The sequence below is a fragment of the Carcharhinus amblyrhynchos genome, chromosome 1 (assembly GCF_965287045.1).
Source record: "Carcharhinus amblyrhynchos chromosome 1, sCarAmb.v2.hapA, whole genome shotgun sequence".
In the NCBI taxonomy this organism is placed as follows: domain Eukaryota; kingdom Metazoa; phylum Chordata; class Chondrichthyes; order Carcharhiniformes; family Carcharhinidae; genus Carcharhinus; species Carcharhinus amblyrhynchos.
The window spans coordinates 114,980,374-115,007,892 of NC_137324.1; the positions used below are offsets into that span (position 1 = coordinate 114,980,374).

At 40.2% G+C, this 27,519-nt stretch overlaps 1 protein-coding gene across 1 annotated transcript; it reads left to right on the forward strand.

The window, feature by feature from the left end:
• Positions 1-27,004, forward strand: ndnf (neuron-derived neurotrophic factor). Its single transcript, XM_080199157.1, has 4 exons — positions 1-328; positions 15,445-15,639; positions 22,049-22,173; positions 25,153-27,004. Exons 1-4 carry the CDS (start codon positions 309-311, stop codon positions 26,556-26,558), a joined length of 1,746 nt encoding a protein of 581 aa, XP_080055283.1. The 5' UTR covers positions 1-308; the 3' UTR covers positions 26,559-27,004.
• Positions 27,005-27,519: the final 515 nt, after the last annotated feature.

Genomic DNA, 27,519 nt, shown 5'->3' on the forward strand with positions numbered 1-27,519 from the left:
GCCCAGCTCACTGACTGCCAGAGCCAAAGCAGACCCTGATCCTCACACACCGCCTCCAAATTGTCTGACTCAACCTTTAATCCGTTTCTTCCAGACTTGGCTTTGAGCAATTTAGAAGAGAGAGAGAGGGGGCAAAAATAAACCACACACACACATACACATACAAGGATAGCTTCATTGTGGCAATTTTCCAGCTCCTCTCTGAATTCGACTAGCATCAGTTTTACCCTTCCTGTCTGTTCATCAAAAGAAGTGTGGAAATTTAAGCGAGGGAACATAAAGTGGACTGACAGAATTGGAAGTTTGCAATGCAAATGATGACTTCAAGGTAAGAAATACTGTTCCTCCACCCCAGAAAACCGTGTAGCAAAATAAATGTTACCGGAAAAGTAAATTCCTTGAGTTCGAGCAGGTATTTTCCGTGTAACATATTATTGTGAAATTGGTTGCATGCATATTAGTGATGCCCTTAATGTATGAACCGTTGTTTTTAATCCAGACAGTATATTTCGGAGTAATACACTTGTTAAATTATTAAAAAGGTGCTGTGATGATGTTCAACACTTCTATATGATATCCATCAACCAATTTTCGCCTATCCATTTTTTCCCAGATGATCTTCCTTTTTGATTTCTAAACTTATACTCAAAAAAAAAGATTTTTGATTCTTTTTAAAACTTAGTGACATTTTCTGATCGCCAACGGCTTTATTGTTGGCTGTGTGAAAAGGGTAAATAATTAATTGGAGATCATGCCGCGTCTAAATAATACTGCCAAGGTGATTAGTAAAATTATTTCTAATGAATCTCAAGTCGATGTTGTGAACCTTTGACATGTATGTTCTTTCTCGATCCACTTTGCCTGAGCTTGAGAGGCTTCATCAAAGTTATAGTGTCAGTTACCTTATAAAACTTTCGCAATGATATTATCGATACCATTGATTAGAAATTAGTTGTAATACTGCAAAAGGGCTCCAATAATTGGCGTTGACCTTTACAGCACCTATGAACGGCGTAAGATGGAAATGCAACTTCACACTACAATGAAGTGATGGAGTTCAATCGCCTGCCGGTCAAGGAGCTTGACACTGAAGTGACAGTGTGTTAGTATTTGGGAAGGGAGAGAATAAATCAGGAGCAAGGACCATCGCAAGATGCTTGGAAACGAGCCACAAACGTTCGAAAATGTGAAATTGCTGATTGTTCTAATTTACTAGTAAAAATCGACATGCATCCATTGGTTCAAACGTGGCTGTAAAAGAAACAAGTAAACTTCTCTTCACCAATAACATGCCAGCAATAAATATGATCACTCCACACATCAACCAACCCAGCCTTCTTTGTCATCGTCTTTTTTTAATACATGTTTATTGGAGGTCCTTACATCGCTACCGTTCGCAAAGATAGTTAATGCACCTGGACAAGAGAAAAATCAGATTAGCTCCCCGATTGTAAAAGTGATCACAGAGACGGTAACCCGGCTCTGTCCCTCCTTCACCGTCAGCAACTCACGGAAGATAACTGTTTCTCCTTTCCCGTACTGACCAGCTGATACTGAAAGTCAGCAGGGTGCTCTTAGGCTCATGTTTTGTTTAAACTGAAACTGATTTAGTCAAAACGAAGGCAGGTAAAGTGTATGACAGATCTAATTTCAAGTTATAATCAGAATCCAGGTTCCGATCTTGTCCTCTGAACCTCTTTCCGACAGGAGGATTCCAGCAGCCTTCCCAGTTCCGAGTCCTATAAGCACAGGGTCCGGGGCAGAAACCAATAGTTTCAGCCTCAAAAGACATTGACTCACCCCGCTTCTTAATCTCATCACTGCTCCTTCATTCCCCTTCTGTCTAAATCCTGGCCCCGGCTGTTTCTTGCAACTGTTGTTCTTTATTGTTGTGCTTATCCTGTTTGCGATGCTCGATCACTTCAGGTCCTGCACTGTTCCCTTTGAACGTCCTCTGTCTACCTGCTCTCTCCCCTCCCGCCTTGAAAGTTTCCGTTGTGTTGTTGAAAATTTCCCGCAACTTTCCAGTTTGAGGGGAGGATATTTGTGTTAGTTGTGCTTTCGGGCTCTTTGGAATTCGGCGGGTGCAAAGCACATGCTGTTTGAAATATCTCTCCCCCCCCCCCCCAAACCACCCTCCCCACACCCCTCATCTGAGCACAGTTCAAAGCTCCTTAACTCAGATAGTTATCAGTTCAGTCTGTCTCGAGAGACTGGCACTTTAACCCTTTAATGGCCTACAGCTATAAAGACACCCAACAAGTTTTCAGCCTGGAAGCGCCATTTCAACTGGTTAGCAACTTCCAATGCGGAAAACTGATGACAATTTTTAAAAATCTAGTGAAAGGGCAAAGTGCCAGTTGTGTCCGCTTGTCACTGACTTGGCATTATGACCTTTGGAGCAATAAATCGCAAGACGTGAAATGGTTACTAAGGCTAAGAGTATCAAAGTGCTTGCCCCGGCTGCTGGGGGGACATCGGTGTTCTGGAACTCGTTAATGTGGATCATTTCGGAAGATTCGTCTTCCTAATTAACCCCCGCAGGAAACTCATCTGACTGTAACGCCCATTTAAAACATGCCGCCGTCATCGGGTTTCTTTGTTGTGTCTACTTCTGTGACTGAGGGTGCCTTTGCCAAATTGTTTTGAAGACGAAGTTTGTTTTGAACTCAATAAAACGCGACAACATTTCGAGCTTAAAAGATCGCGAAATGTAATCATCCTAACATAAGAAGCGTCGTTTTAGCAAAGCGCGGCTGTCTGAAGAGGTTGTTAATTACTTAAAGAATACATCAGCGAGAATCCTGTCTGTGAGCACAAACTGCAGTGTGGGGTCACTTTGAAGGGAAGCGAGTGGACAGTTTAAGAAACAATTCCATAAATACAAATTTTCCAAATGCATGCTTTTCCCTCAGATAGCAGTTAGCGTACTAGCAAAAAGGGGTAAGTGGCCTCTGTACATCACATACATTTAAATCTGTCTACTTTAAAAAAAAACGCAATTAGATAAAAGTTACAAACTTCTCCTGCGGTTTGGAGCTCTTTGCTTTAATCAACATAATTGCGGCCAACCTTCAAACGTAGATGCATAAAGAAAAAAAGTACAGTACTTGTAGTGTAATCTGATCTCTTCTTCTCCTTGATACAACATGTGAGCTGACCGCAACATTCATCAAAACAGAACAGCAACCTCCCTTTGTACATATGTGCTACACAGATCAGGCTGTGGGGAACCATCCCCACTAAGCGCTTATTGGGATGTTCACCTTCATCACTGCACTGCTGTTGACCGGCACATGATGAAATTTATGTGTTAGTTCGTTAGATTACAGACCTAATATCACTGAAACCAAACCAGCCTCCCATCCATTGACTCTGTCTACACTTCCCTCTGCCTCGGCAAAGCAGTCAGCATAATCAAGGATGCCACACACCCCAGACATTCTCTCTCCCTCTTCCGTCGGGAAAAAAATACAAAAGTTGAGGTCATGTAGCAACCTACTTAAGAACACATCCTTCTCTGCTGCCATCAGATTTTTGAGTGGTCCTACCCCGCACTAAGTTGATCTTTCTCTACACCTGAGCTATGACTGTAACACTACATTCTGCACCTTCTTCCCTTCTCTATGTACGGTATGTCTTGTCTCTATTGCATGCAAGAAACAATAATTTTCACTGTGTAATAATGCATGTGACAATAATAAATCAAATCAAAAATCAAAGAACCTTTGAACTCGACGCCGTAAATAAGAGGTTAAAAATGTTTGGAAATCTGGTCCTTTTTCATTGATGTGTAATACCTGATATATTCACAGCATTAAACTCAACTCGATTATCTGCGCTTATTGTGTCCAGAAGTAATACTGTCACTATTAATGAAACTTTGGAAAGACAATCATATGTGGAAAGTTTTATGTGACTTATTTTACTGATATTTTAATTTATAAAGTCGAAAAAATCCAGTAAAACTGTACAGGCGCTACGTTTCCTAACTTACTGCGTAACTTCAATTGAGGCTGTAGAATAAATAAATATACGTTGAGAATATACTGACTTTCCGGCTCAACGTTTGGACCTGTTAGGCAATTAAACAATTTCCTGTGGACCACCTCTTCCATCGCAGTGGGATATTTGCATGTTTAAATGGGTAATCCTCCTGCTCCATGTCACTGTATCGAAACCGCTGGCTGACCCGGAGTCACACCTGTCCAGACCGTCATTGGAGTCAGAGAGTGTCTGCGGCAAATGGCGTTTCATGGATAGACTAAAACAAACAAGCCGCATTAACCGAGAGGACCAAAAGTGTCTGTTTATAAATATCAGTAAAAAGTCTGACAACACCAGGTTTTAGTCCAACCGATTTATTTGATAATAGACTCACAAGCTTTCGGGGTTAGTCCCTTCGTCAGGTGAATGGAGAGTTCTGGCCTCAGACAGAGCATATAAAGCACAGACAACCTGGTGTTGTCAGACTTTTTACTGTGTTTACGCCAGTCCAACGCCGGCATACCCACATCATATAAATATCAGTGGCATGGAAGACAAGCTCTGCTTAGCACGCATGATTATACATTAAGGGGCAACTCTCCATCGCCTTCCGATTCCTGCTTGATTTAGTACTTTCTTTATCTTTATGTGTGTCTGCTTCTCTCTCTTCCACGCTCTTAGCTTTATTTTCGCTGCCCCCTTCTGTCTGTTTAATGTTGTCCCTCTCTGCCTCGAGTTTTCCCTCCCTCCACTCCTTCAAGCTGTTTATGTTATCTGTTTTGATCTTCTCCTGTCAACCCTCCACTTGTTTCAAGCTGACTCTCATTACTTCTTTGCCTGCTTCGTATTCTCTCCCTCCCATTTTGTCCCATGCTCTCCCTTCTCAACCTCCGTCTGATTCGCGATCTCAGCTTCTTTCTTCCACGCCCCGTCCCATTCTCTTGTCCCACGCCAGAGACCTGAGCACAAACCTCTCGGCTGACTGACGGTGCTGTTCAGAAGGAACATTCGGCCTAATGAAGGCATTGTCTGCCCTCCTGGGCGGATATTAAAGATCCAATGTGCCAAGAACAGCGGGGGGGGGGGGCGGGGGCGGTGGTCAGTTTCCCCAGCATCCTGGCCAATATTTAACCCTCCTTCACAATCAAGGTCACAAAAATAAACAAAGTGTTTGAATATTTTCGCTTTTTCCTATGTGTGAGTTTAGGGGATTTTCACAGTAACGTCATTGCAGTGTTAATATGAACTTATTTGTGGCACTACTAAATGAACTAAACTAAAACTTACTGTAAATTGGTTAGGGACAACCCTTCAATATAGAACTCAAATTGGTTGTAAAGCACTTTTGTGACTTTCTGAGATCACGAACGGCGCTATATAAATGTAAGTTTCCCTTTCTGTGGTGCCCTATGTCTTCTGTTATCCAGAGTTCATTGGGGCGGGTAGAGGCCATTCCCTTCCTCAGCTCGTTGCAATATTCGGCTAGATAATCATTGATCTGCAGCTTCGTTCCATTGACTTTACTCCGAATCCCTAACAAAAACCTAAGCTGCAGCACTTCTCTGCTCTGCAACTTTGTGGTCAGGTTCTCTACCTTTCTTGTTGCCTTCATTTTAAGGGATAACTTTCCAGCAACTGTAACCAGGGGGAGAATGCAGGACAATTATTCATTTAAACTGATGCCCCCTGAATAACTTTTTTAAAAATAAGAAAAGGAACGAAATAATCAAATAACCAATGTTCATTTCGAGAATAAAAATACGGAGATAAGTAGGTAAAAGTGGGATGTATAACGTGCAAACACAGCCACAGCTTTGGACAGTGATCTTTGTAGTTTATACAGTGCAAGGAAATTCAAATCGGAAATCTTCAACCTCTGAAATCTTCTCGGATTCCCGAAAATCTCTTGTTTATTTAACTACAGCGATACATGAAAGAAGGCAGAACAAAGTTTAGAACTCTCAATTGCACTGCCTTATAATTTTCTATCTGTACTTCCCAATCGTTCCGCTCCGTTCCCTATAATAAAACGCTGCGCCTTATTTGTTCCAGGCACTGAACTTGAAACAAATCTTTGTGTATTCGGCAGTATAACATTTTCAGGTTCATCTCCACCTCATTCATGCAAGATGTGACCTTAGAATTTGACTTTAAATAGTTAATTCGGTGAATACTCAGCACTCTTTAAGTGGCACGGAGGAGGGGCGGGCGGGGCTAAAGCGTTTTTGGATCTTACACACGAATTCCTGCTGACAGCAGTATCAGCCAACTCACTGTAACCCACAACACAGCGTGGCTGTAACACAAAACACACAGTCGGAATGACTGTAACATAACACAACAAACACACAGACTGTAAACCAATCGCTTACCCGTTACCAACATGAGGCTATATGATAGCCAAAGGCCCAACAGAGAGCGCGCGAGAGAAAGGGACTCTTAACCCCACACCATACTCACACATTTAGGAAGATAAGCTGGAACCAAGACACACACACAGTCACAGTCAGGAAGTGGCGCTGTAACCCAAAACACATTCAAAACTCATAGTGAGGAGACTGGAACCTAAAATACAGTCAAGGAGAGACTGTAACCAAAAATTTACGAAGAGACTGTAATGCCTAATACCTTCAAACAGTCAGAGAAAGACTGTAAACTAAGACTCACAATGAGGAGCCCGTAACCCAAAATACAGTCAACGAGAGAGACTATAACCTAAGCCCTATAATCAGAGAGACTCTAATCCAAAGTAGCAAGTGAGAATGTAAATCAAATACTCAGTCAGAGACTCCAACCCCAAATACGCTCACAGCCAGCGACTGTAACCCAAAATACACACACAGCCAGAGATTGTAACCACAAATACATCCACACAGATTCTGTAACCCAAAACATTGGAATAAAACACACACACACATACACACAGTCTGTAACCCAAAACAGGATAGTCCAAAATACACCCACAGAGTGTCTTTAACCCAAAACACACAGTCAGAAAGACTGTAACCCAAAACTCATACAGAGTAATCCAAAATACACTCACTAGTCAGAGGAAGGGGCTGAAACACAGACACATACACGCACCCTTACACAGAGGAGTTGTAATGCAATCTCTTTCTTAACAATATCCAACTTTCATGTTTCTGCTCTTAGTGGAAATAATGATGTTCCCCGAAGCGCGTTTACTGCTGGCTGCACATTTTTAAAACGGGACAGCCTAACTGATGTGCCAGTGGCAATTATACTGATCTTGTTGTAAGAAGTTAGTCTATGGATTTGGATTTGTAAAAGTAAAACTTTCTCAATTAGAATGTAGATTTATGTAATTCGCCACCAAAATAATAGACAATTCTCAAATGATTGCAAGATACGTTTCGTGATTAAAATAAATAATCATATAATTATTCGTGAAATCGTGCGTGCTGTTAAAATCAATCCAGAGAAAAGAACAGATGTGTAGGTATTGCCCCTTTAACTGGATCAACGGGAGGGGACTGTGTACAGGCACTAGCAGCGGGGCTCGCTGCTATTAAATGAGGCCAGATAATGAAAAACCGTAAAAGCGAAGAAGTGGCGTGGAAATGAACTTGTCAAGAAACATGTTTATTGGGTTCACAAGGAGGCCAGGCGTTTGAAGCCGGCACTAAATGACAAAGTGTTAGACAATTGCGAACAGGGCGCAAGGAAGACCTTCCATCACCAGTCATTGATCCAGAGAGAGAAGAAACAGGCATTAATAAATAAAATCAATGTCTGGAGATGCAAGAGATATTTGCGGAACGCGATGGAAGGCACAGTCAGGCTGTAAATTTCAACTGACAATCCCGAACTGCTGATCCATTCCATCCCATCCCGGCTTTCTGAGAGGTTGTAGCAATGGTCTCTTCAACGTAATCGAGAGATTGAATATCTAACAATCTTCCCCGCCCTGGCATTCCATCCACATCCAGCAGACCATGTTACTATATTATTCAACACTATCGACAATTGTTAGATGGTTCGATCCCTTCTGTACATTTACAGCAGTGGTGGTGGTGGGGGGGGGGGGGGGGAAGGTATGGAGGGGTCTTTTCATTTAATAATTAAATACATTGTATTTTCCATAGCAACAAAAAGTTAAATCTCAAGATTCTAATTTGCAAAAGTAAGTTTGTATTTCTCCTTGCAAGTGGACGCACAATACCTTTTGTGCATGTATCTGTATTACAAAACCTCTAATATGGAGAAATGCCTCAAGACATTTTACAGAAACATTATCAAACATAACCTGACATCAAGCCACATTAGGTGATTCTTGGACAGATGACCAAACGCTCGGACAAAGGGGTAAGTTTGATGGAATGGCTTAAAAGAAACAGAGGTAGAAAGGTGGAAAACTGGGTGTGGGGGTGTGGAATGGGGAGTGTGTGGATTCCAGAGCCTAGTGGGCAAGATGTTGAAGGCTCAGATACTCTTATTACATCGGGGATGTATAAGAGGCCTGCGCTGGTGGGGAAGGACAGTTGAGATCTCAAATTGTCGCCGGGCTGGAGGAATTACAGAGATAGGGATGGAGCAGGTCGGGGAAAATAATTGAAAAGTAGGCAAGGCTTTGAAAATGAGGGCATTGCTTCTGCTGAAGCAAATGCAAGTTAGCAAGTGCAGAAGCCAAGGGGAAATAGAACGTAGGTATGTTGGGACATGGGATGTGTTGGGACATGGGGTGTGTTAGGATCTGGGCAGCAGAACTTTGATCAAGTTCAAAATGATAGGGGTTAGAAAAGGAGCACAGCAAGGAAAACATTCGAATGGACAGGTCTAGAGGTTTAAAGGCATGAATGAACATATTTATTTTACCATCCTTGTGCTAGATTCAATTTCTTAATGGTTAGCACAGATGTGCTTAGCGTCTCTCATCTCATCTCCTTAGATGATTCTATTTCTTTTTTGTGAGATGCCATGTTGGGCTGTCAATTCATTTCAATTCATCTCAGCATGACTAATCTGTTCTTGTCACCACAGGCGTGTCCGTGATACTCTCAGGTCATCCTTTTATCAATACTTCTTGTGGCATTTGCATCTTGTTGAATTCACCAAGGTGCTTGTCTGTCAGATTCGATGTTGATGGCTTCCGTGTCTATCTGCTGCTTCATATTGAATCTGGAAGGTTCCACATGCTGTTGTAGCATCCTAAACTTTCTTCATGGGGAGTGCTGCTCGCAACAGCATGTCAGTGATGGACATCTATTTTCTTTGCTTGTATGTTACATCCAGATAGCTCTTTAAAGGAAGTAATTGCAAACACTTTGGAGCAGTGAGCAGTGATTTGAGAGAAATGCTTTGAAGTGGTTTGTTACTCTGTCTCTCCCAAGCAGCTATCGATGAAAGTGCTCACAGGCAAAAACAACGGCCAAGCACGATTTTTGATCAGTATAGTGTTCAATTCACAGCAGTACCCTGGATGCAAATAAGGTTGGCTGTCCTTCCTGCTTTAGAGTTGCTTCAAGACCTGTTTCACTGGCATCATACTGCAAGGTGACTTCATCATTGATGTCATTGTATTTCAGCATTGATGTTGTCGACATGAGTTGTTTGAATTTAGTGAAGACTGCTTCTTGTTCTGTTTCCAATATCACTGCACATCCTGCATAGTGAGCTGGCGTAATGGCTCACATTCTGGTGGCATTTCACAAATCTAATAAATCATTGCATGGCTTTCACATTTGTTGGTTGCTGCATTCCTGCTACAGCTCTCACCTTGTCAGGTCTCGGGTGAAGACCTATGTACTTGGCTTCAGGCATCTTCAATTGCAATTTTTCTTGGTCAACTTCAGGTTCCTCTTTCTAGCAGTTGCACCAGAATCTGCTCATTGTCATCATGGCTTCTTCCATTGTATTTCCATATCCGTAGATGAGAAAATCATTCGCGATGGCTTCCTCTGTGAGAAGATCACTGACTATCTCATGCTGTTGACATTGACACTCTTCTAGATCTGTGGAAATGCCAAATAGAATGCGCAACCATCTGTATCTCCCAACAGGGCCCAGAAAGTAGTTAGAAATCTGCTGTTCTCAGCCTGCTTCACTTGTCAGTCACCATCCTTTGCATGTAGGATAGTGAAGATCTTTGTCTTAGCATGTTGTCGCAAAATTCTTTTGATAGTGGGTATGGGGTAGTGAGATCTTTTCAAAGCTTTATTTAGATCCTTTGGGTCTAAGCATACTCAAAGCTTTCCAGGTTGTTTCACTGCTCACGTGCTACTGATCCAGTCTGTAGGAATCATCACTTTCCTGATCACACTCTTGTTTTCCAGTTGGATTTTGAGGGCAGCTGGAATTAATTTGAGTGGTTGCTGAATTTATCTTACACACTCATCTACTTTGAGACAACATTCACCGGCATTGAGCCTGGAGCTGGGAGGGGGTGCAGCTGCAGCCGGGTGGGATATAACTGGAAAAGGGAGGGGCACAGCTGGAGGAGGGAAGAACATAGAAGGAAGTGGGGGAGAGGCAGCTGGAGCTGGGAGAGACACAGCAGGAGGAAGGAGGGACACAGCTGGAGACAGGATGGATGCAGCAGGAGACGGGAGAGACAGAGTTGTAGCTAGAAGGGGCGCAGCTGGAGCCAGGAGGGACACAGCTAGAGGCAGGAGGGACGCAGCTGGAGACGGGAGGGACGCAGCTGGAGGTGGTAGGTATATGCCAGGACCCAGGAGTAACACAACAGGAACTGGGGGACACACAACTGGAGCTGGGAGGGATTAAGTCAGAGCCAGGTCAGAGCTCTGGTAGTTGTCGGAAAGTGACCACAAGAAGGCATGGTGAGTGAAGGCCCATGAACAAGAGTCTTTCTATCTTCACACACTTGTAGTTCCCTCTGTCTGCTGCTCCTCCAATCTGAGCCTGCTTCTCTCCATGTTTGCTACTGATAGGCTCAATGATGATCCTATCAGCAGCAAACACAGGAGAGAAACAGGCTGATTGGAGGAGCAAACCCTGCAGAAATCTTCAAACCCACTGACCCTTCTTCCAGCATTTTTCACCAAATGATCCAGGCGCCACATAAAAGGTCTTCACAGCAATATGGCCCATGGGCTGTGGGTTGGACAAGCCCAGGGTAAAATGACACTTCCTGTGTATCAGTGACACATTAATTATGGGAAGAGTAAATATGTGGCTTAAAAATTGCACAGTTTTGTACCATGGTTATTTAAATCCATCTCCACTGATATTACTGACCACGCCTCTGAATTACAGAGCTTGATGCACCAGTTTCCTGCAATTCCATTTGATCAAAGTCTCTCTTGAAATTTCAACCAGATTTTCAGACGCAGCAGGAAATAAAGTAATTTGTCTGGTGTTCTACTGCAATTTTTTGATCTTTTTTTAAAAGAAACAATTATCCTGACTGAGACCCATGCTGTATTTTCTGTTTTTTATGACAGCAATACAAATCACATTTAAAATTGCAAAGCTTCTCCAAGTGCAGTTTTGAAACATGCTGTGCTTAATATGCATGAATGATGGTTGAATGAGTTGAAACTTTAATTTTCATCTTTAAAGTAGAAATATCTGATGTGAGTTTAACTCTTTCCTTGGGCCCAATTGTTTACACTGATTTATGCCCATTTTTGTATTTGGGTGTATTCCAATAAGATTAGCAGGAAATTTGAACATAACCTTAGCAATATGGCTTAAGCTGAGGGCATCTTCAAGTCTAACTTCCAGGTTTCATCCATGGAAGCAATTTCAAGCCAGAGATTCAATTTGCCTGTCTGAAAATCATAGAATCATAGAATCCATACAGTGCAAAAGGAGGCCATTCTGCCCATTGATTCTGCACCGTCAACTATCCTACCCGGGCCCTATCCCCTTAACTCCACATATTTACCCAACTTATGCCCCAGGCACTAAGGGGCAATATAGTAAGGCCAATCAACCTAATCTGCGCATCTTTGGAGTGTGGGAGGAAACCAGAGCATCCGGAGGAAACCCATGCAAACACAGGAGAAAGTGCTAACTCCACTCAGTGACCCGAGGCCAGACTTGAACTCAGGTCCCTGGGGCAGTGAGGCAGCACTGTCATTTCTATATAACACACTATATCTTGTTTCAACATCTTGTGCAACAGAACTCGCTTTCAAATATGACTTTGAGGTACATAATATATATATGCCTGTAATAATGAATGCTAAACAATGATATAGCTAGTACCAAGATGTCTTAGATCATCTTCTTCCCTCCGCTCCCAAGCAACTTTGGTTCAATTGGAAAATCTCCAAAAGGGATTAAATTGATGAGGCTGTTGCAGCCAAAAGTACAATGCACTGGATACCATTGTGCTGTTCGGATAAGGCTTACAATCTTTGTTATTTGGAATAAAAATAAAAGTATTAACGTATATTTTTTAAATGAATGTTTACTTACCATATTTATTTAATTATCTCTAATTGCAATATATTAATTGCCTATGACTTTCTATTTTAATCATAAAAAAAATGGAGATGGTTTATAGAAGCATTACGGAAGCATTAAAGGGTTAATTGTTTAACTATGTGCTGTTGGTGGGGTGCCTCACCAACTGAGAGCACTTAGCAGAAATTTGAGCTTATGTTGCCTGATTTTTCAACTACTCTCATATGCTGCATGTACCAGAATATCTGACAAGTGCACTTGGTGGGCAAGGGTCTCTACTGGAGGTGCCAAGTTGGAAAACTACCTCTTAGTCTGATTCTATGGGCCAAGGTGAACTTGTGAATTTATTAACACAAGACGTTTTTCAAGCTCATTTCGTGGCTAGTGAGAAAATGTTCAGATGACCATTTGAGGGGGTGAGTTTCCATATGTCAGCATTGTAAATATAAAATGATATCCCAAATTAGCATGAATTTGGTCCATAATGGGATGTGTGAGTGCTGGGGGGCTGCTGATCATGCACTGCAAAGTGTCATACAGCATAATTGAGTTTGTAAAGCTATTGACAAAACACTAATTAAGTTCTGTAATGGGATGGTGAGGTGATAGTAAGGGAGAGGAGGTGAGGAGATGGGTACTTTGCAGTCTCCATATGCAGTCCTGACATTTACATGATTAATTTTTAAACTTCACATTGTCAGTGGAAAGCATTATTGAGAGCAGAAAGTCAGAAAATGATTTCTTCTGTGTCTTGGTTTGAAGGTGATGAGTTTCAAAGCACTGCCCTTCCAAACTTTTCATATTTTAATGAAAAACCATGATATCCAAATGATTCTGAAATGATATCTAACATAAAACTTACACTTGTAAGGAAGTTATAACTGATCCTCCAGTTATCTTGGGGATTATTCCTCACTTGGGGAATAAATTTTCTATTCTGTAGTCCCTCTTTGTGAATCCTGTGTGCACATTATTACTTCAAAATCTCTTGGGCAATAACTTCCTCAAATTTATCAATTTTTAATTGTAAATCATGAAAGGAATTTCCTTCACAGCAGGTGTAGAGCCAGAAAGGGCAGAGAGGGCAGTGCCCCCTGCCAGGTATCATTGTGTCTTCACATTGAATCTTAGTGTTATTGATTTACTTCTACTTCGAGTGAAAGTTAATCTTTCCATTTCCCCACCCATTCAGAAAATCTTTCCTCTTTCCTTGTTTGTACTATAAAATGAAATGAAGAGAGAATGTGCGACATTACTTCTTATTGAAAAATTGAAATGAAAGAAAATTAATGAACAAAATAGAATTAAAAAAGATAAAAATGAACTGTGAAGTGAAAAATACAGCTAAAAATCCAATACGTATTGTTATGGTGTGAACATTTTGTTCCCAATTTTCTCCACGCCAATTCTGACTGATGTCAGTGTCTGATTCCAGACACTGAATGTCCTCAGGCACTTCATCTAACTTGTTAATATTCACTTAAGAGCCTAGATCCTGAGTTTTGGCAGGGCTTTTTACCATTTAGCTGACTGCAGACTTGCAGCAGCAATCATTAAATAGCAATTTCCTATTACCTCGCCTTTGCAGAGAACCTTTGAGCGAATTGAACACTCCTTCATTTATCTCTCTGGAATTCTCCGTGTCTGTATTGACTCAACTCTACATTGGAAGGTGCACTTTCACACTAATATATTGAGGGAGCCGGTTAACTTATATTTAAATCAATAAAGTATTCTTCACCTGGATAACTTAGCCAAGTAAAGTATATTTCATTTAAATATAAAGAGAAATGTTCAGCTACCAGAGCAGAAATTCCAAAATACATTAATGAAGCCTGACTAGACCCCAGCAGTATCTCTAAGGATAAGTGTTTAACTCCAGGTGTGATTCTAGTGACACACTAGGAAGCTTTTTCTCAAAACAAACTTTATTTAATAATACAGTTTAACAATAACAAATGAATTAGCTTCACTTTTACCAATTGTAAGACTCAAACATGATAAGTTACAATTCTTAACTGCTAATCTATCTCTATTAGTTCCAATTTAAGCAATATTCCTCCTAAAGACTGAACTCTTCTTTAAAATCGGTTAGCAACACACACGCTTAAGCATTTGTGCTTAGAGCGTTTGAACACCTCTGGAGAGAGAGTGAGAGACAGAGAGATTCCTGTCTTCCAACAGCTCCAAAATAGCAAGCTCCAGAGAGAGAGACAGAGAGACAAAAACACCTCTTGCTTCTTTCAGAATCAAGCAGAAACTGCTCTTGATTTTTCTCTGAAAAATTAGCTCCACCCATTAACATATGACTGTCACTATCAATCATGCTAATCATAATCCTACTCTGAAACTGCAAAGGAAAAACCAAAATAAATAATAGCATGTTTACTCAGATTAAAACAAACACTCCATTAGTTATAATCAATTATTAGTAGACAAATTGGCATCAAGTAAACAGAGCTGAATTCAAAATATGCCCCTTACAAGAAACTAGATAAAAATACATTTCTTAAAGGCATTGTATCATCACAAAAACAATGGAGAATTTCAAACAGTACAATTTCAAATTGTTCATCCTGCCAGTTTTTCTTCTTCACAGGGTGATGGAGAGACAGTTTCAGTAGAGATTTAAAATATATTTTATGTCTAACCTTTAATCAGATAAATGTCTATGTATGATGAGAGGTTAAGGAGAGAATGATGGAGATATGCATTTACAGGCTCCCAAACTTATTCATTCCATGATGCTTATTTCAATGAATTTTAAATAGGCATCATTGCAAAGTTATTAATTAGGCAATACTTTGGATATGTTTTAAACACATAATGATGCTATCATATATTATAGATTCATTTACAACATGAAGACAGCCACCTTACCTACATATCATATAATCATGAGAAAATCATGAGAAAAATCATACTAATTCTTCCTAGAACTCAAACGATTCAATTTCTCTCCCAGAAACGTTGCTCAATTTTTAAGGTTATCAGCAATGGAATCAGTCTATCCTGTGCTACTAAACTAACACCCATCTGATTATGGTATTGTCTTTCATATAGGATAATGGTAACCATATCCTGGGTAGTGACATCATTGCTATTACTGGCAACAAACTCCAGGACTCAGAAGCTACCCACCAGAGATGAGGAACTCTTCCAAATGCAACTTCGAGACACATCTCTCTTTCATGATTCTTCTATCATCCCAGATGGAGCTGAGATCAGTGGCTTTCTCTTCAGGGACACACCTAAAAGGTATTTTACTTCAATGATTTCAAGGATAGACATTAAAGTAATCTAAAGTCCCTAGCAATACTGGTCAGAGTGAACACCATAGAGTCTTTGGGAAGTTGAAATTCAATCTTCACATTGAGAATAATTTCCATTCAGATGTGTGATACTAACATAATGATACATGTTATAGATTTTGAACAGATCTAGCAATGTAAGCGGGGCATCCATAAGGTACTGTGGCCCTTCAGCATTAGCAGAACCACAATCTGTAGCCGCATGGTCCAACATATTCCCCATTCTATCATCACAACCAAGTAGGGATCAACCCTGGTTCAAAGAAGAGTGTTGGAATCTATACCAGGAGCAGCACCAGGCATATCTAAAAATGAGGTGAAGTTACAACACCAGATTACTTGTATGTCAAACAGCAGAAGCAGCATGCAATAGATCTAAGTGATCCCACAGTCTTGCCACATCCACTCATGAATGGCTGTGGACAGTTAAACAACTAACTGGAGGAGAGGGGTTCACAAATATCCTCGTCCCCAGTAATGAGGGAGCACAGTACATCAGTACAAAAGACAAGGCTGAAGTATAGGAAAGTATGAGTTGGAGTAGGCCGTTCTGAACATCAAGCCTGTTCCACCATTTAATTCAATCATGGCTGATTGTACACTTCAATGTCTTTTACATCCACCATCCCCATGAGCTTTTATATTATTGTTCACTGACTGACTCCGCCATTGTCATTGGGATTGCAGTCATCCCATACCACTGGGAATCCTGTGGGTGGAGGTGAGCTGCTGGCAGGACCAGAGAATCCCGCTCAGTATCAAACTTCAATAAAGGTGGGTGGCAAATTAATAGATTGGACAGAATATACAAAACAGCAAATACTGACTCAAAGTTTATTAAGAAGGGAAAATAAGAAAAAGATGGCTGGAAATATAAAAACAGAAATAAGAGATTCGATAGATTTTTAGAAACTAAAAGAGTTAACTGAGTGAGCGATGCTCCCACAGGAAGTGAATCTGGGGAATTAATAATGGAAAATAAAAGATGACAGATGAATTGAACAGGTATTATGTGTCAGTCTTCAGTATAGAGGATACAAATAACATGCCAAAAACCAACAAATAGAGAGGGAGGAAATGAAGAAAATTCAATGCGAGAAATTGTGCTGAGCAAATTTTTGGAGTTATGGACTGACAGATTCCCAGATCCTGATGGACTTCATCCGAAGGTTTAAAAGAAGTGGCTAATGAGATAATTGATGCTTATGTTTTAATTTTCTTAGGTATACTAGATCTGGGGAATGTTCCATTAGATTGTAAAAAAGCAAATGTAACTCCTTTATCCAGAAAGCGAGGGAGGTAGAAAACGAGAAACTATAGGCCGTTTGGCTTAACACCTGTCATAAGGGAAATAAGACACATTATTAAAGATGCTATAGCAGGGCACTTGGATAAATTCAAGGTAATCAGGCAGACCTAACATGGTTTTGTGAAGAGGAATTATGTTTAACCAATTTCTTGGAGTTCCTTGAAGAGCTAACATGTATTGTAAATAATAGATTTCCAGAAGGCATTTGGTAAGGCAACACATCAAATGTTATTTCAGAAAATAAAAGCTCATGGTGTAGGGGACAACATATTGGCGTAGGCATAAATGGGTAATTTTCTAGTTGGTAAGATGTAACAAGTGGTGTGCCACAAGGCTGTAGCATCAAATTTTTACATACTATCTAAATGATTTAGATGAAGGACCAAAGGTATAGTTGCTAAATTTTCTAGTGACATAAAGCTAAGTAGGAAATATGCTTTGAGGAGGACATAAGGAGGCTACAAAGGGATATAGATAGGTTAGGTGAGTGGTAAAAGATCTGTAAAATAGAGTATAATATGGGAAAATGCGAAATTGTCTATTTTGGCAGGAAGAATAAAAAAGCATGTTATCTAAATGGTGAGAGGCAGAGGGATCTGAGTGTTCTAGTGCATGAATTGCAAAAGGGTAGTACACAGAAACAGCAAGTTAAAAAATGTTATCATTTATTGTAAGAGGAATTAAATACAAACAGAAAGAGGTTAAGCTCACTTCTAAAGGGGATTGATGAGACCACATTTGGAGTAATGCATACAGTATTGGTCTCATCTTTCAGGAAGGATGTAGATTCATTGCAAGCAGTTAGAATAATGGAAGCCCTACAGTGCAGAAGGAGGCCATTTGACCCATCGGGCCTGCACTGACAACAATTCCACCCAGGCCCTATCCCTGTAACTCCATGTATTTACCCTATTAATCCCGCTGACACTAAAGGGCAATTTAGCATGCCAATCAACCTAACGCCAGATCTTTGGAATGTGGGAGCACTCTGGGGGAAACCTATGCAGACACAGGGAGAATGTGCAAACTCCACACAGACAGCCACCCAAGCCAGAATTGAACCCGGGTCTCTGGCACTGTGAGGCAGCAATGCTAACAACTGTGCTGCTGTGCCGCCCAAAAACGGTTTACAGGACCAATACCTAAATGAGCAGGTTGTCTTACGAGGAAAGACTGGACATTCTAAGCTTGTATTCACTGGAGTTTAGAAGAGTGAGAGGTGATTTGGTTGTAAGATCCTGGAGGCCTTGAGAGAGTGGATGTAGAAAGAATGTTTCCTCCTTTGAGAGAATCGAGAATTAGGGGTCCCTGTTTCTAAATGAGGAGCCACTCATTTTCAAAATAAAGGGGATTTTTTTCTCTCAGAGGGTTGTGAGTCTTTCAAACTCTGTTCTTCAAAAGATGATGTAAGTAGAGTCTTTGAATATCTTTAAAGGCAGAGGTACATGCATTCTTGGTAAGAAAAGGGATTAAAACATTATTGGAGAATGTTGGGTTGAGGCTACAATCAGATCAATCATGATGTTATTGAATGGCAGAGCAGGATCAAGGCGCAAACAGGTTCTACCTGCTCCTACTTTGTACATTCACATGAGTTAAAGAGAGAGCTGCGAGGAACAGTCTGAAGTTAAGAGAGCTTGGGTGATGCCCTGAAGATTTGAGGTGACTCCTTATTGTGGGCTTTTTGGAAGGTAAAGCTTGGGTGTACTCGGAGATCTAAGGGAAAGGAATTTCCAGGTGACACTGAAACACTGGAGGTGGATTGCTGTTGAATTGGGAACAAAATTTGGAAAGAATTCCAATGTGAGATCTTCAAATGCAGAGTTTGGAAACCTTTGTAAAAAAGACAATTTTTTAATGAGACTAGTTGGCTCACAATGTGGGTTGTTGAGAAATCCATGGAATCTGCTTTGGCCACATCTGTCATTTACTTTGGAATTTGGTGCATCTGATCACAGTTTGCCTATTAATTCACATGCTTCTCATGACAATAAACATTATAAATTGCTTTATCCTTCTTTATATGTGTTTATTTTCCCGGTGTAAAGCAATATTGAATCTCTGAATCATTCTCTTGTATTTTTTACAGAGATTTTTTCCATTCTTTTTAGCTGGTGTAATATACTTATTTTTTCTTGTTTAATACATCTTAGTGTCAACAGCTCATCTGCAGACTTCTGTGAATTTATTCGGTAACAGTAACTTTCAGTAACCGATAGAGGTTAGGACCTATCAAGCCAAGTTTCACTCCAGATCCAACTTGTTCAGTATTAACATCAACTGAGAATATAACACAAAAAGTAAATGAGGTGAAAGTCCGAAGTACATCTGGAAGTGAAAATTTACCTGGATATTTTGTTCCAGAAGGCAGTCACATCCCTTTGGATATGTTCTTCTGATTTGGTCCATGATTAGGTACAGGACGGTGTGACTGTGAGTGGGGTAGGTAAGAGGATTGTGAAGGTAAAAATGCAGGAGTCTCAGCCCTTGCAATTGTCCAAGAGGATTGAGGTTGTTGCAGCTTGTGTGGATGAGAGTGGGCATGCAAGGTAGATGAGGGAATTGGCTATGGTACCGCGATACACAAAGTCATTCAAGTGGGTGAGTAACTAGGAATGTCATGGTAGTTGGGGACAGTATAGTTGTGAGCGAGAGTCCAGAGCCTGTGTAGCCCAGGAGGTGCCAGGATATCTGCTCTAGTTTGGAGATGAACTTGTATTGGGAAGGGGAGAACCTGGCTTTCATAGACCATGTGGGTATGAATGTCATTGACAGAACTAGGGAAGAGATTTATATAGGGAGTTTGAGCAGTTTGGGGTTAAATTATAAGGCAGAACCTCAAAGGTAATAACCTCTGGATTATTACTTGAAACACAGGAAAATTGGCATAGGATAAATACAATTAGAGGGATGAAGCTTCAAAGTCTGGTGTGGAAGAAATATTTTCTCATTCGTGGGCACTGGCACTAGTGCCACAGAAAGCAGGAGTTGTATTATTGGAATGGGCTTCACCTAAACCACATTGTTCTAGAACATCAGCTCACTGAAATGATAGAGAGAGCTTAGGGGAAAGGGATCATGTGAGGGGAGGTATGGTAAATCAAAGGGAATCAAGGAGTTAATAGTGCAGTGTAGCAATAACCAGACGGTGGCAAAAAGGAGTGTGACCTACCTGCTGTACGTGTTCCTTCTTCCACTACCCATATAAGTAGCTGCCAGCTTCCAAGTGGCCAGCAGCGTGTTGAACTGGAAGATCCTCCTGCAGATGTGTCTGCCTCATACTAATGAAAGGGCCATTCCCACCCCCCCACCAAAAAAAATAAAGTAGGCCAGCTAAGAGGTGGCGACATAGGATTTATGCTGGGGTGTGGCGAGCCCATCCTCAATGTAAAATCCAACGCTGTGTGTTAAAACCCACAATAATCTCCCAGATCTACCATGATCATACAATTGAACCTGATTATAGTGCTGAATAACAAATCAGCAATATGGATTGCCTGCACATGTCATGCACTTTATTATTGAATTATAGCACTAAGGGAAACCATAATAACACTAACTTATATTTATATAGTTCCTTGCAAAATTATGCTGTGTGCTTCACAGGAGTGTAACCAAATAGAAGCGGATGCTGAGACAAACTAGCTATTAGGAGAGTTTTAAAAGTTTCTTCAGAAAGAAGGGTTTTAAAGAGGATGATAAAAGAGGACTGTGACAGAGAGAGGTGGAGCAGGCTAGGGAGTCAATTCCAAAGTGCGGTGTCTAGACAGCAAAAAACAAATGTCTAAAATAGTAGAAATTAAGACAGCAGCTGAACTTCGAAATTAATATATCATTATGACTTCACAACTAATCTTTTCCCATGTTAACTGTTGTCTAATATTAAATGTCATTGTGCAATCAGCATTAGTAGATAGGTCTTGCTCATGCTAGGAGTGACAATGAACCAGGGGATTTTATGTGATCTGCTTACACTAATTTAGAGGTGAATGTAAGAGTACCTGAGAAAGAATGAAAACCTTTTGCCACAGGACACAACTCGCTGCAGGCTCTAGTGGTAAGAAATTGTTACTGCATAATAATAGGACTGGACAGATGTACTTCAATATGTGAACCTAACATTAACGTGAGAGTGGATCAGTATTCTTTTAAGTTGCATTCAGATCAATTTGGTTTAAAAATACATTTGACAGTATATCATTTCATATTGCTGCTCATTTCATGTTACAATACATCAAAAACGTATGTAATATTTATGCCAACTCCCAGCGTGGAATCAGAACTGGAAGACTGACATGAACATTTTAGTCAGTAGATGCGTGAAAAATGCCATGAGATGAGGCGACGACTATATTGCCTTCAACAATCTCAACAAAGCATTCTAGTATGTGAGCAGAGGCAGCCATTTAAGCTGCTGGAGAAAATTAGCTGGCTGCTGGAGCTGCTTAATGTGATCTCTTCTTTCAATGGCAACATAATGATTAAAGTCAGCTATAAACGGAGCAACATTGGAACCTTTTGGTGATCCACAGTTGGATCAAACAGGGTTGTGTTCTGACACTGACACTGTTTGGCATATTCTTCATTTTTGTCCTGTCAAATGCCTTCAGGTCATCTCCGGAGGATGTCTATTTACAAATCAAAACTGATGGATATCTGTTCAGCCTAGTTTACCTAAGATCCAAGACAAAGATATGCCAAGTCCTCATCAGAATGTTGTTCTACATTAATACTGTCACACTAATATTCCACACAGAGGAACACCTACTGCAGTAAATGGGCAGACTTTCTCACATCTGCAAAGAGTTTGGTTTGACCATCAACATTAGGAAGACAAACGTCATGGTCTAGGATGCAGTCAGCTTTCAGCATAGTCAATGTGATGGTGAAAGTTGTTGATAGCTTTACATATGTAGGCTGTATGATCATCAACAGTCAGTCACTTGATGCAAAATTAACATACACTACACAGAAGCTACAGCTTTTGTCACTATTTTCATCCAACAATAGCTCACACAACTTAATTGCTCATGTAATATACTTACAGATACTACTTTGTTGTTGAAGAAGACAATACACCTTTGTCAATTACCATGACACCGTGTGATGCACCCTTGGAATGGAAACTAACTCTTCAAGAGTTACCTGAAGAATCAAGTGGAGAAGGTTCTGGTAAGGCAGTGATGAATTGACAAAAAGTAATTCCTTCGGATGATAATTAAAAGATTAAATCATTTTGCATGAAATCAAATGGCCATATAATCAAATCGAGATGGGCAGAGTTCATTCAGAATGATATATTCTTATATAAAATGAGATCTCACCTGTACACATAATTACATTTTTATGATGTCCTGAGTTAAGACAGAACTTTAACAGGAAGCAGCCCTTTGTGTTCTTCATCTAGCAGCACAATATTTTGAAGCCTATAAACAATTTGACTAAAAGTATAATAAAGTTCCAGCACATGATAAATTTAACTCAAGTCCAAAACAAACCAGGGAAACATACTTGTGGGAATAACATGATAGAAAACCCATTTCAGGTAAAATTTTAATAAGATTATAGGTCATATAATAGAAAATCACTGTGACAATTTCCGTAGCATTCGTTGAAGTAGGTCGATAGGATTTATGTGACCATTTGTCTGTTAGATATCGAAGGGGAAATATTCAACTTATGTTCCAACTTGGCCACCCAATGTAGCTCACTGGTGGGCCAAAGGGATTTTGACCAAGTTCAACACTGAGCTGGCCTGCAGGTAGGTCCAGAGGAAAGGAAACCTCCAATTTTGCAATCACTTGCATTTTCAGAAAGAGAGAGAATGTGAGGTGAAATTCATCTTTCCTGCCTTCATTATTTTGCACAAATTACATACAAAAAGAGCTTGAATTTCTCTCCCTGCTCTGTGATATACAGACAGCTCATACACTCAGTCTCTGCATCCCTAATAGAAAAAAAAGATCCATTTACTAGGTTCAATTTATCTACACATGATATAGGTAACAGGAGCAATGATTTAATGTCTACAGAGTGGAAACTGAGTGTGGCATAATTACATTCATTTGAAGGAGAAGTAATTTTTCCCAATTTATTCCTGTCTGCTCTATAGTCAGCATCCAACTTCTTAACTTTTAAACCAATAATTAGACGTTTACCATGAAATGTCTACAGCAGGGAACTATTAAGGTATCACTATAACCTGTCTTTTATCCATTTTGCCTCCCATGCTGCGGGAATGTGGACCTGGAAAGGAGCCAAGTACAAACAACATTTCAAATTTAACTGCAATGCTGTACTTCTATAAATATATACATCTAAGGTGCAGAAGGGAAACCAGTAGCATATGTAAATGTTTCTACAATGCTGTGAACATTACCACAAAGCTTACACAGCCTTGAGCTATTCTAAATAAATTTGCAGGACAGCAAACATTTGAAAATGTCATTTTCCCTCTGCTGTTGTCCTTGGAAGTAATGTCAATACTTATCACAATATTTTATACTGAACTATATATTTTGAAGTCTAGGTTCTCGAGAACTTACATTATGATAAGTATTTAGAGTCACTAGCTTCAGTAGTTCTTATTATTCTTTTGACACAATGTGGTTGCAATCTTATTCCAAAGTGAAAAATTGATTTAAGCTGTAGTGAGTACATTATTGTGATTACAGTAAACGTGCTAATGATTTCTATCCTGAAGTAGGGAACAGATCATTAATTAAAGTTGAGAATGTGTAACAAGAGTTTCTGGGTCTCCTTCCTGAATCTCTTAGTGTATCACTCAGCATAACACATTCACATACACAGATATATATCCATTACGTATATATTTTGTTTGAAAAGGGGTGAGAACTGCTTTTTGCTCAGTATCCACATTAGTGAAATGTGGTAATGTTATCTCTTACCTGTTCTGTAAAACCACCAAACTAATTTGAATTTATTTCCTGCTGGGGTTGCTCCAGTGATGCCATTGATGGGCTCATCTGAACCTCAAAGCCTTTCCATATGGGTGGCACGGTGGTTAGCACTGCTGCCTCAGCGGCAGGGACCTGGGTTTGATTCCTGGCTTGGGTCACTGTCTGTGCTGAGTCTATATGTTCTCCCCATGTCTGCGTGGTTTCCTCTGGGTGCTCCGGCTTCCTCCCATAGTCCAAAAGATGGTGCTAGTTAGGTGCATTGACTATGCTAAATTCTTTCTGTGTACCTGAACAGGCGGCAGAATGTGGCGACTCAGGGATTTTCACAGGAACTTCATTGCCGTGTTAATGTAAGCCTTGTAACACTAACAAATAAATTTTTAAACTTAAACTTTTCTTTAACCAATGTCAGACTGAGAGCAGATCTAACGTCGCCCAAACACTGTTTACTCTTAACCAGTTAAGTCTGTTAATTCTGGATTGACTCTCCAGCTCCCCAACAATGTTTGTCTCCTTGGAAGCAATGGAACCGCTCTGAGGGTGTTTCTCAACACCAAGATCACCAGAGGAGCCCCAAAGGAAAGGAAGGAAAGAAAGAAGACTCAATTTTTTTTTTGTTCACTTTTTTGTGTTGCTTGCTGATGAATTCAATCTGTAATTCATAGCTTTACACCAGGTGGCCAGTTGGTGAAAAATATTGGTATTTACTTGGTCACCAATTACTGGACTTTAAAAAATTAGCTGCAGATCTATGGAAAATATATGCAGGAATGTTAGTGAGCGCTGATTTCTGAATCGTATCGGGTTAAGTATAATTAGGTAATGAAATCATATCAATCTCGCTACTGTAATGCTAGTCAAATCCGTGACCAAACATTAAAGGGAAAGAGGAAACATTTCCACTCATGCAGTGCTTGCTTTGGCCTCAGGACTTCTCCAAACATTTCACAGCTGATGAATTATTTTTAAAGTGTAGTAACTGATGTTATATAGGTAAATGTGGCAGCCAATATGTGCACAGCAAGGTTCCACAAACAACAATAAGATCAATAACTAACGAGACAAAGCCTTAGTGGATGAATTTCAATTAATTACATTCTTTGCTAAAAGCACGGAATCTACAATAAGAGCTTTTTCATGTAACACCTGGAACCAGCACTGAAGCTATAGATATGTTGTTATCGAACAAAAGTTGCTACCAAGTGTAATTAATTACTTTTTATCTTCCCAGGAGAACCAGAACCATTGGATCAGCAGAAGAAAAGGCAGCAAGTATTGAATGAACTAGGCACTGATCTGTACTCTTACAAAGGCAATGATGTTGAATCATATATAGCATCCAATTCACCCTCTGGCTTGTACCGTTTGGAACTAATCTCAACAGAAAAAGATACAAATTTCAAAGTTTACGCAACAACCACTCCCGAGTCAGACCAGCCTTATCCTGAGCTTCCCTATGACCCACGGGTGGATGTGACAGCTCTTGGACGTACAACTGTCACTTTAGCCTGGAAACCGAGTCCTACAATTTCACAACTGCGGCAACCCATCCAATATTGTGTGATTATTAATAAAGAGCATAACTTTAAAAGTCTTTGTGCAGTGGAAGCAAAACTAAATGCTGATGATGCCTTTATGGCAGCTCCCAAGCCTGGGTTAGATTTTAGCCCTTTTGATTTTGCCTACTTTGGCTTTACTTCAGACAGTGGCCCTGGCAGAGAACGAACGACTGTGCCCAAACCTGCCTCCACGCGAATGTCACGACATATGGCTGGCACACGGAAGGTAGACCTTCAGCAGATTTGCATTGGCAACAAGAACATTTTCACTGTGTCAGATCTGAAACCAGATACACAGTACTATTTTGACATTTTTGCCGTTAACACTAACTCAAATATGAGCACTGCCTATGTGGGAACCTTTGCAAAAACCAAGGAAGAGGCTAAGCAGAAGACAATTGAGCTAAAGGACGGGAAAGTGACTGACGTATTTATTAAACGAAAAGGAGTCAAATTCCTGAGGTTTGCTCCAGTCTCCTCCCACCAGAAGGTGATGCTTTATGTTCACTCATGTCTGGATGCAATCCAAATCCAGGTCAGGAGAGATGGGAAGCTGCTGCTATCACAGACTATGGAAGGTGTGCGTCATTTCCAGCTTAGAGGGAAACCAAAAGCCAAGTACCTCATCCGGCTGAAAGGGAGTAAGAAAGGTGCATCCATGCTCAAGATCCTTGCCACCAACAAGCCAAACAAGCAACCCTTTCCATCAGTACCAGAAGACACACGTATTAAAGTCTTTGACAAACTCCGTGCCTGCTCCTCAGTCACAGTGGCATGGTTGGGCACACAGGAGCGAAACAAGTTCTGTGTTTATAAAAAACTTGTGGAGAACAGCTATAGCGAAGAGCAGAAGAAAAGAGAGCAGAACCAATGTATTGGGCCAGATATCAGAAAGAAATCTGAGAAGGTGGTCTGCAAATATTTCCACAGTCATATCCTACAGAAAGCAGTGACCACAGAGACAATCAGAGGACTACAGCCAGGCAAATCGTATCTTCTGGATGTTTATGTCATAGGACATGGGGGACACTCTGTCAAGTATCAGAGTAAACTGGTCAAAACACGGAGGTCTTGTTAGTGACTCCATGTATAGACTCAAAACTTTATTGAACTATGAACCTTATTTCACTAGATGAAAATATACAGACTGACTACTTATACAGCCGAGATGTTGCAACATGTATTTGTACTATTTAGAAAGATATCAACTTGTATATTTATGTTTACATAATTCCGTGGTTATTTGAAGAGACTGACCCTGATGCACTCAGATGACAGTGGGCCTTTGCAGTTGCATGACTGCAAGTCCTTTGTCACAGCTGACATTGAATAAGAATGGTCTACAGTGGCAGGCGATTGCTCAAGTACTGTCAGTTTTTGGACCTCTACACTGCATGAACTGCATCTAAATTATTTCACCTTCCAAGCCGCTTCAAATTAGCTGCCCTGTTAATCGTACATGCAATATAGAACATAGAAAATCTGTAAATTATTTTATAAGAATAAAGTTCAGTCTTAAATGTCTATGTTTTTATGATTGTAAACTTTAAGAATCATGCCCATTAAAATACAATTCTAACTATCTGTTTCATGATGCTCTGGATCAGTTTCTAATCAGTTTTGATGCTTGGCATCAAAAACATTTGCATTGGTGCTTTCTTTACAAGGATGCATAACGCACGCAAGTTTTGGTGACCTCATCAGGTGTTTTTGCATCATGCATCACATCTGTTTGGTGTTTCATATTTATTGAAGCTCTTTAATAAAACTCATTCGTTGTTTCTTGTGTCGTATGTAGCAATAAATATGAAAAATAAAACTGGAAGGATGCAATGATAAAGTGGCAGTAATACATGAGACAAATCACATTGCTATGTTGGTTTTGAGTATGGGGTAAAACTGAAAGGATAATTAAATATGTCACTAATTAAGCATGTAACTGTGATAGTAGATTGGCATTTAAACATGCAGTGACAATCTAATAAGAAATATAAAAGGTACTTTTAAATAACAATCAGTTCAAGTATGGTTGATAGAAA

Excerpts from the sequence above, each read along its gene's own strand:
- ndnf (XM_080199157.1), top strand. The coding sequence starts at position 309 with ATGCAAATGATGACTTCAAG. Across the intron at positions 329-15,444 it reads ATGCAAATGATGACTTCAAG|GATAATGGTAACCATATCCT; the intron begins GTAAGAAATACT and ends TCTTTCATATAG. Across the intron at positions 22,174-25,152 it reads ATCAAGTGGAGAAGGTTCTG|GAGAACCAGAACCATTGGAT; the intron begins GTAAGGCAGTGA and ends TTATCTTCCCAG.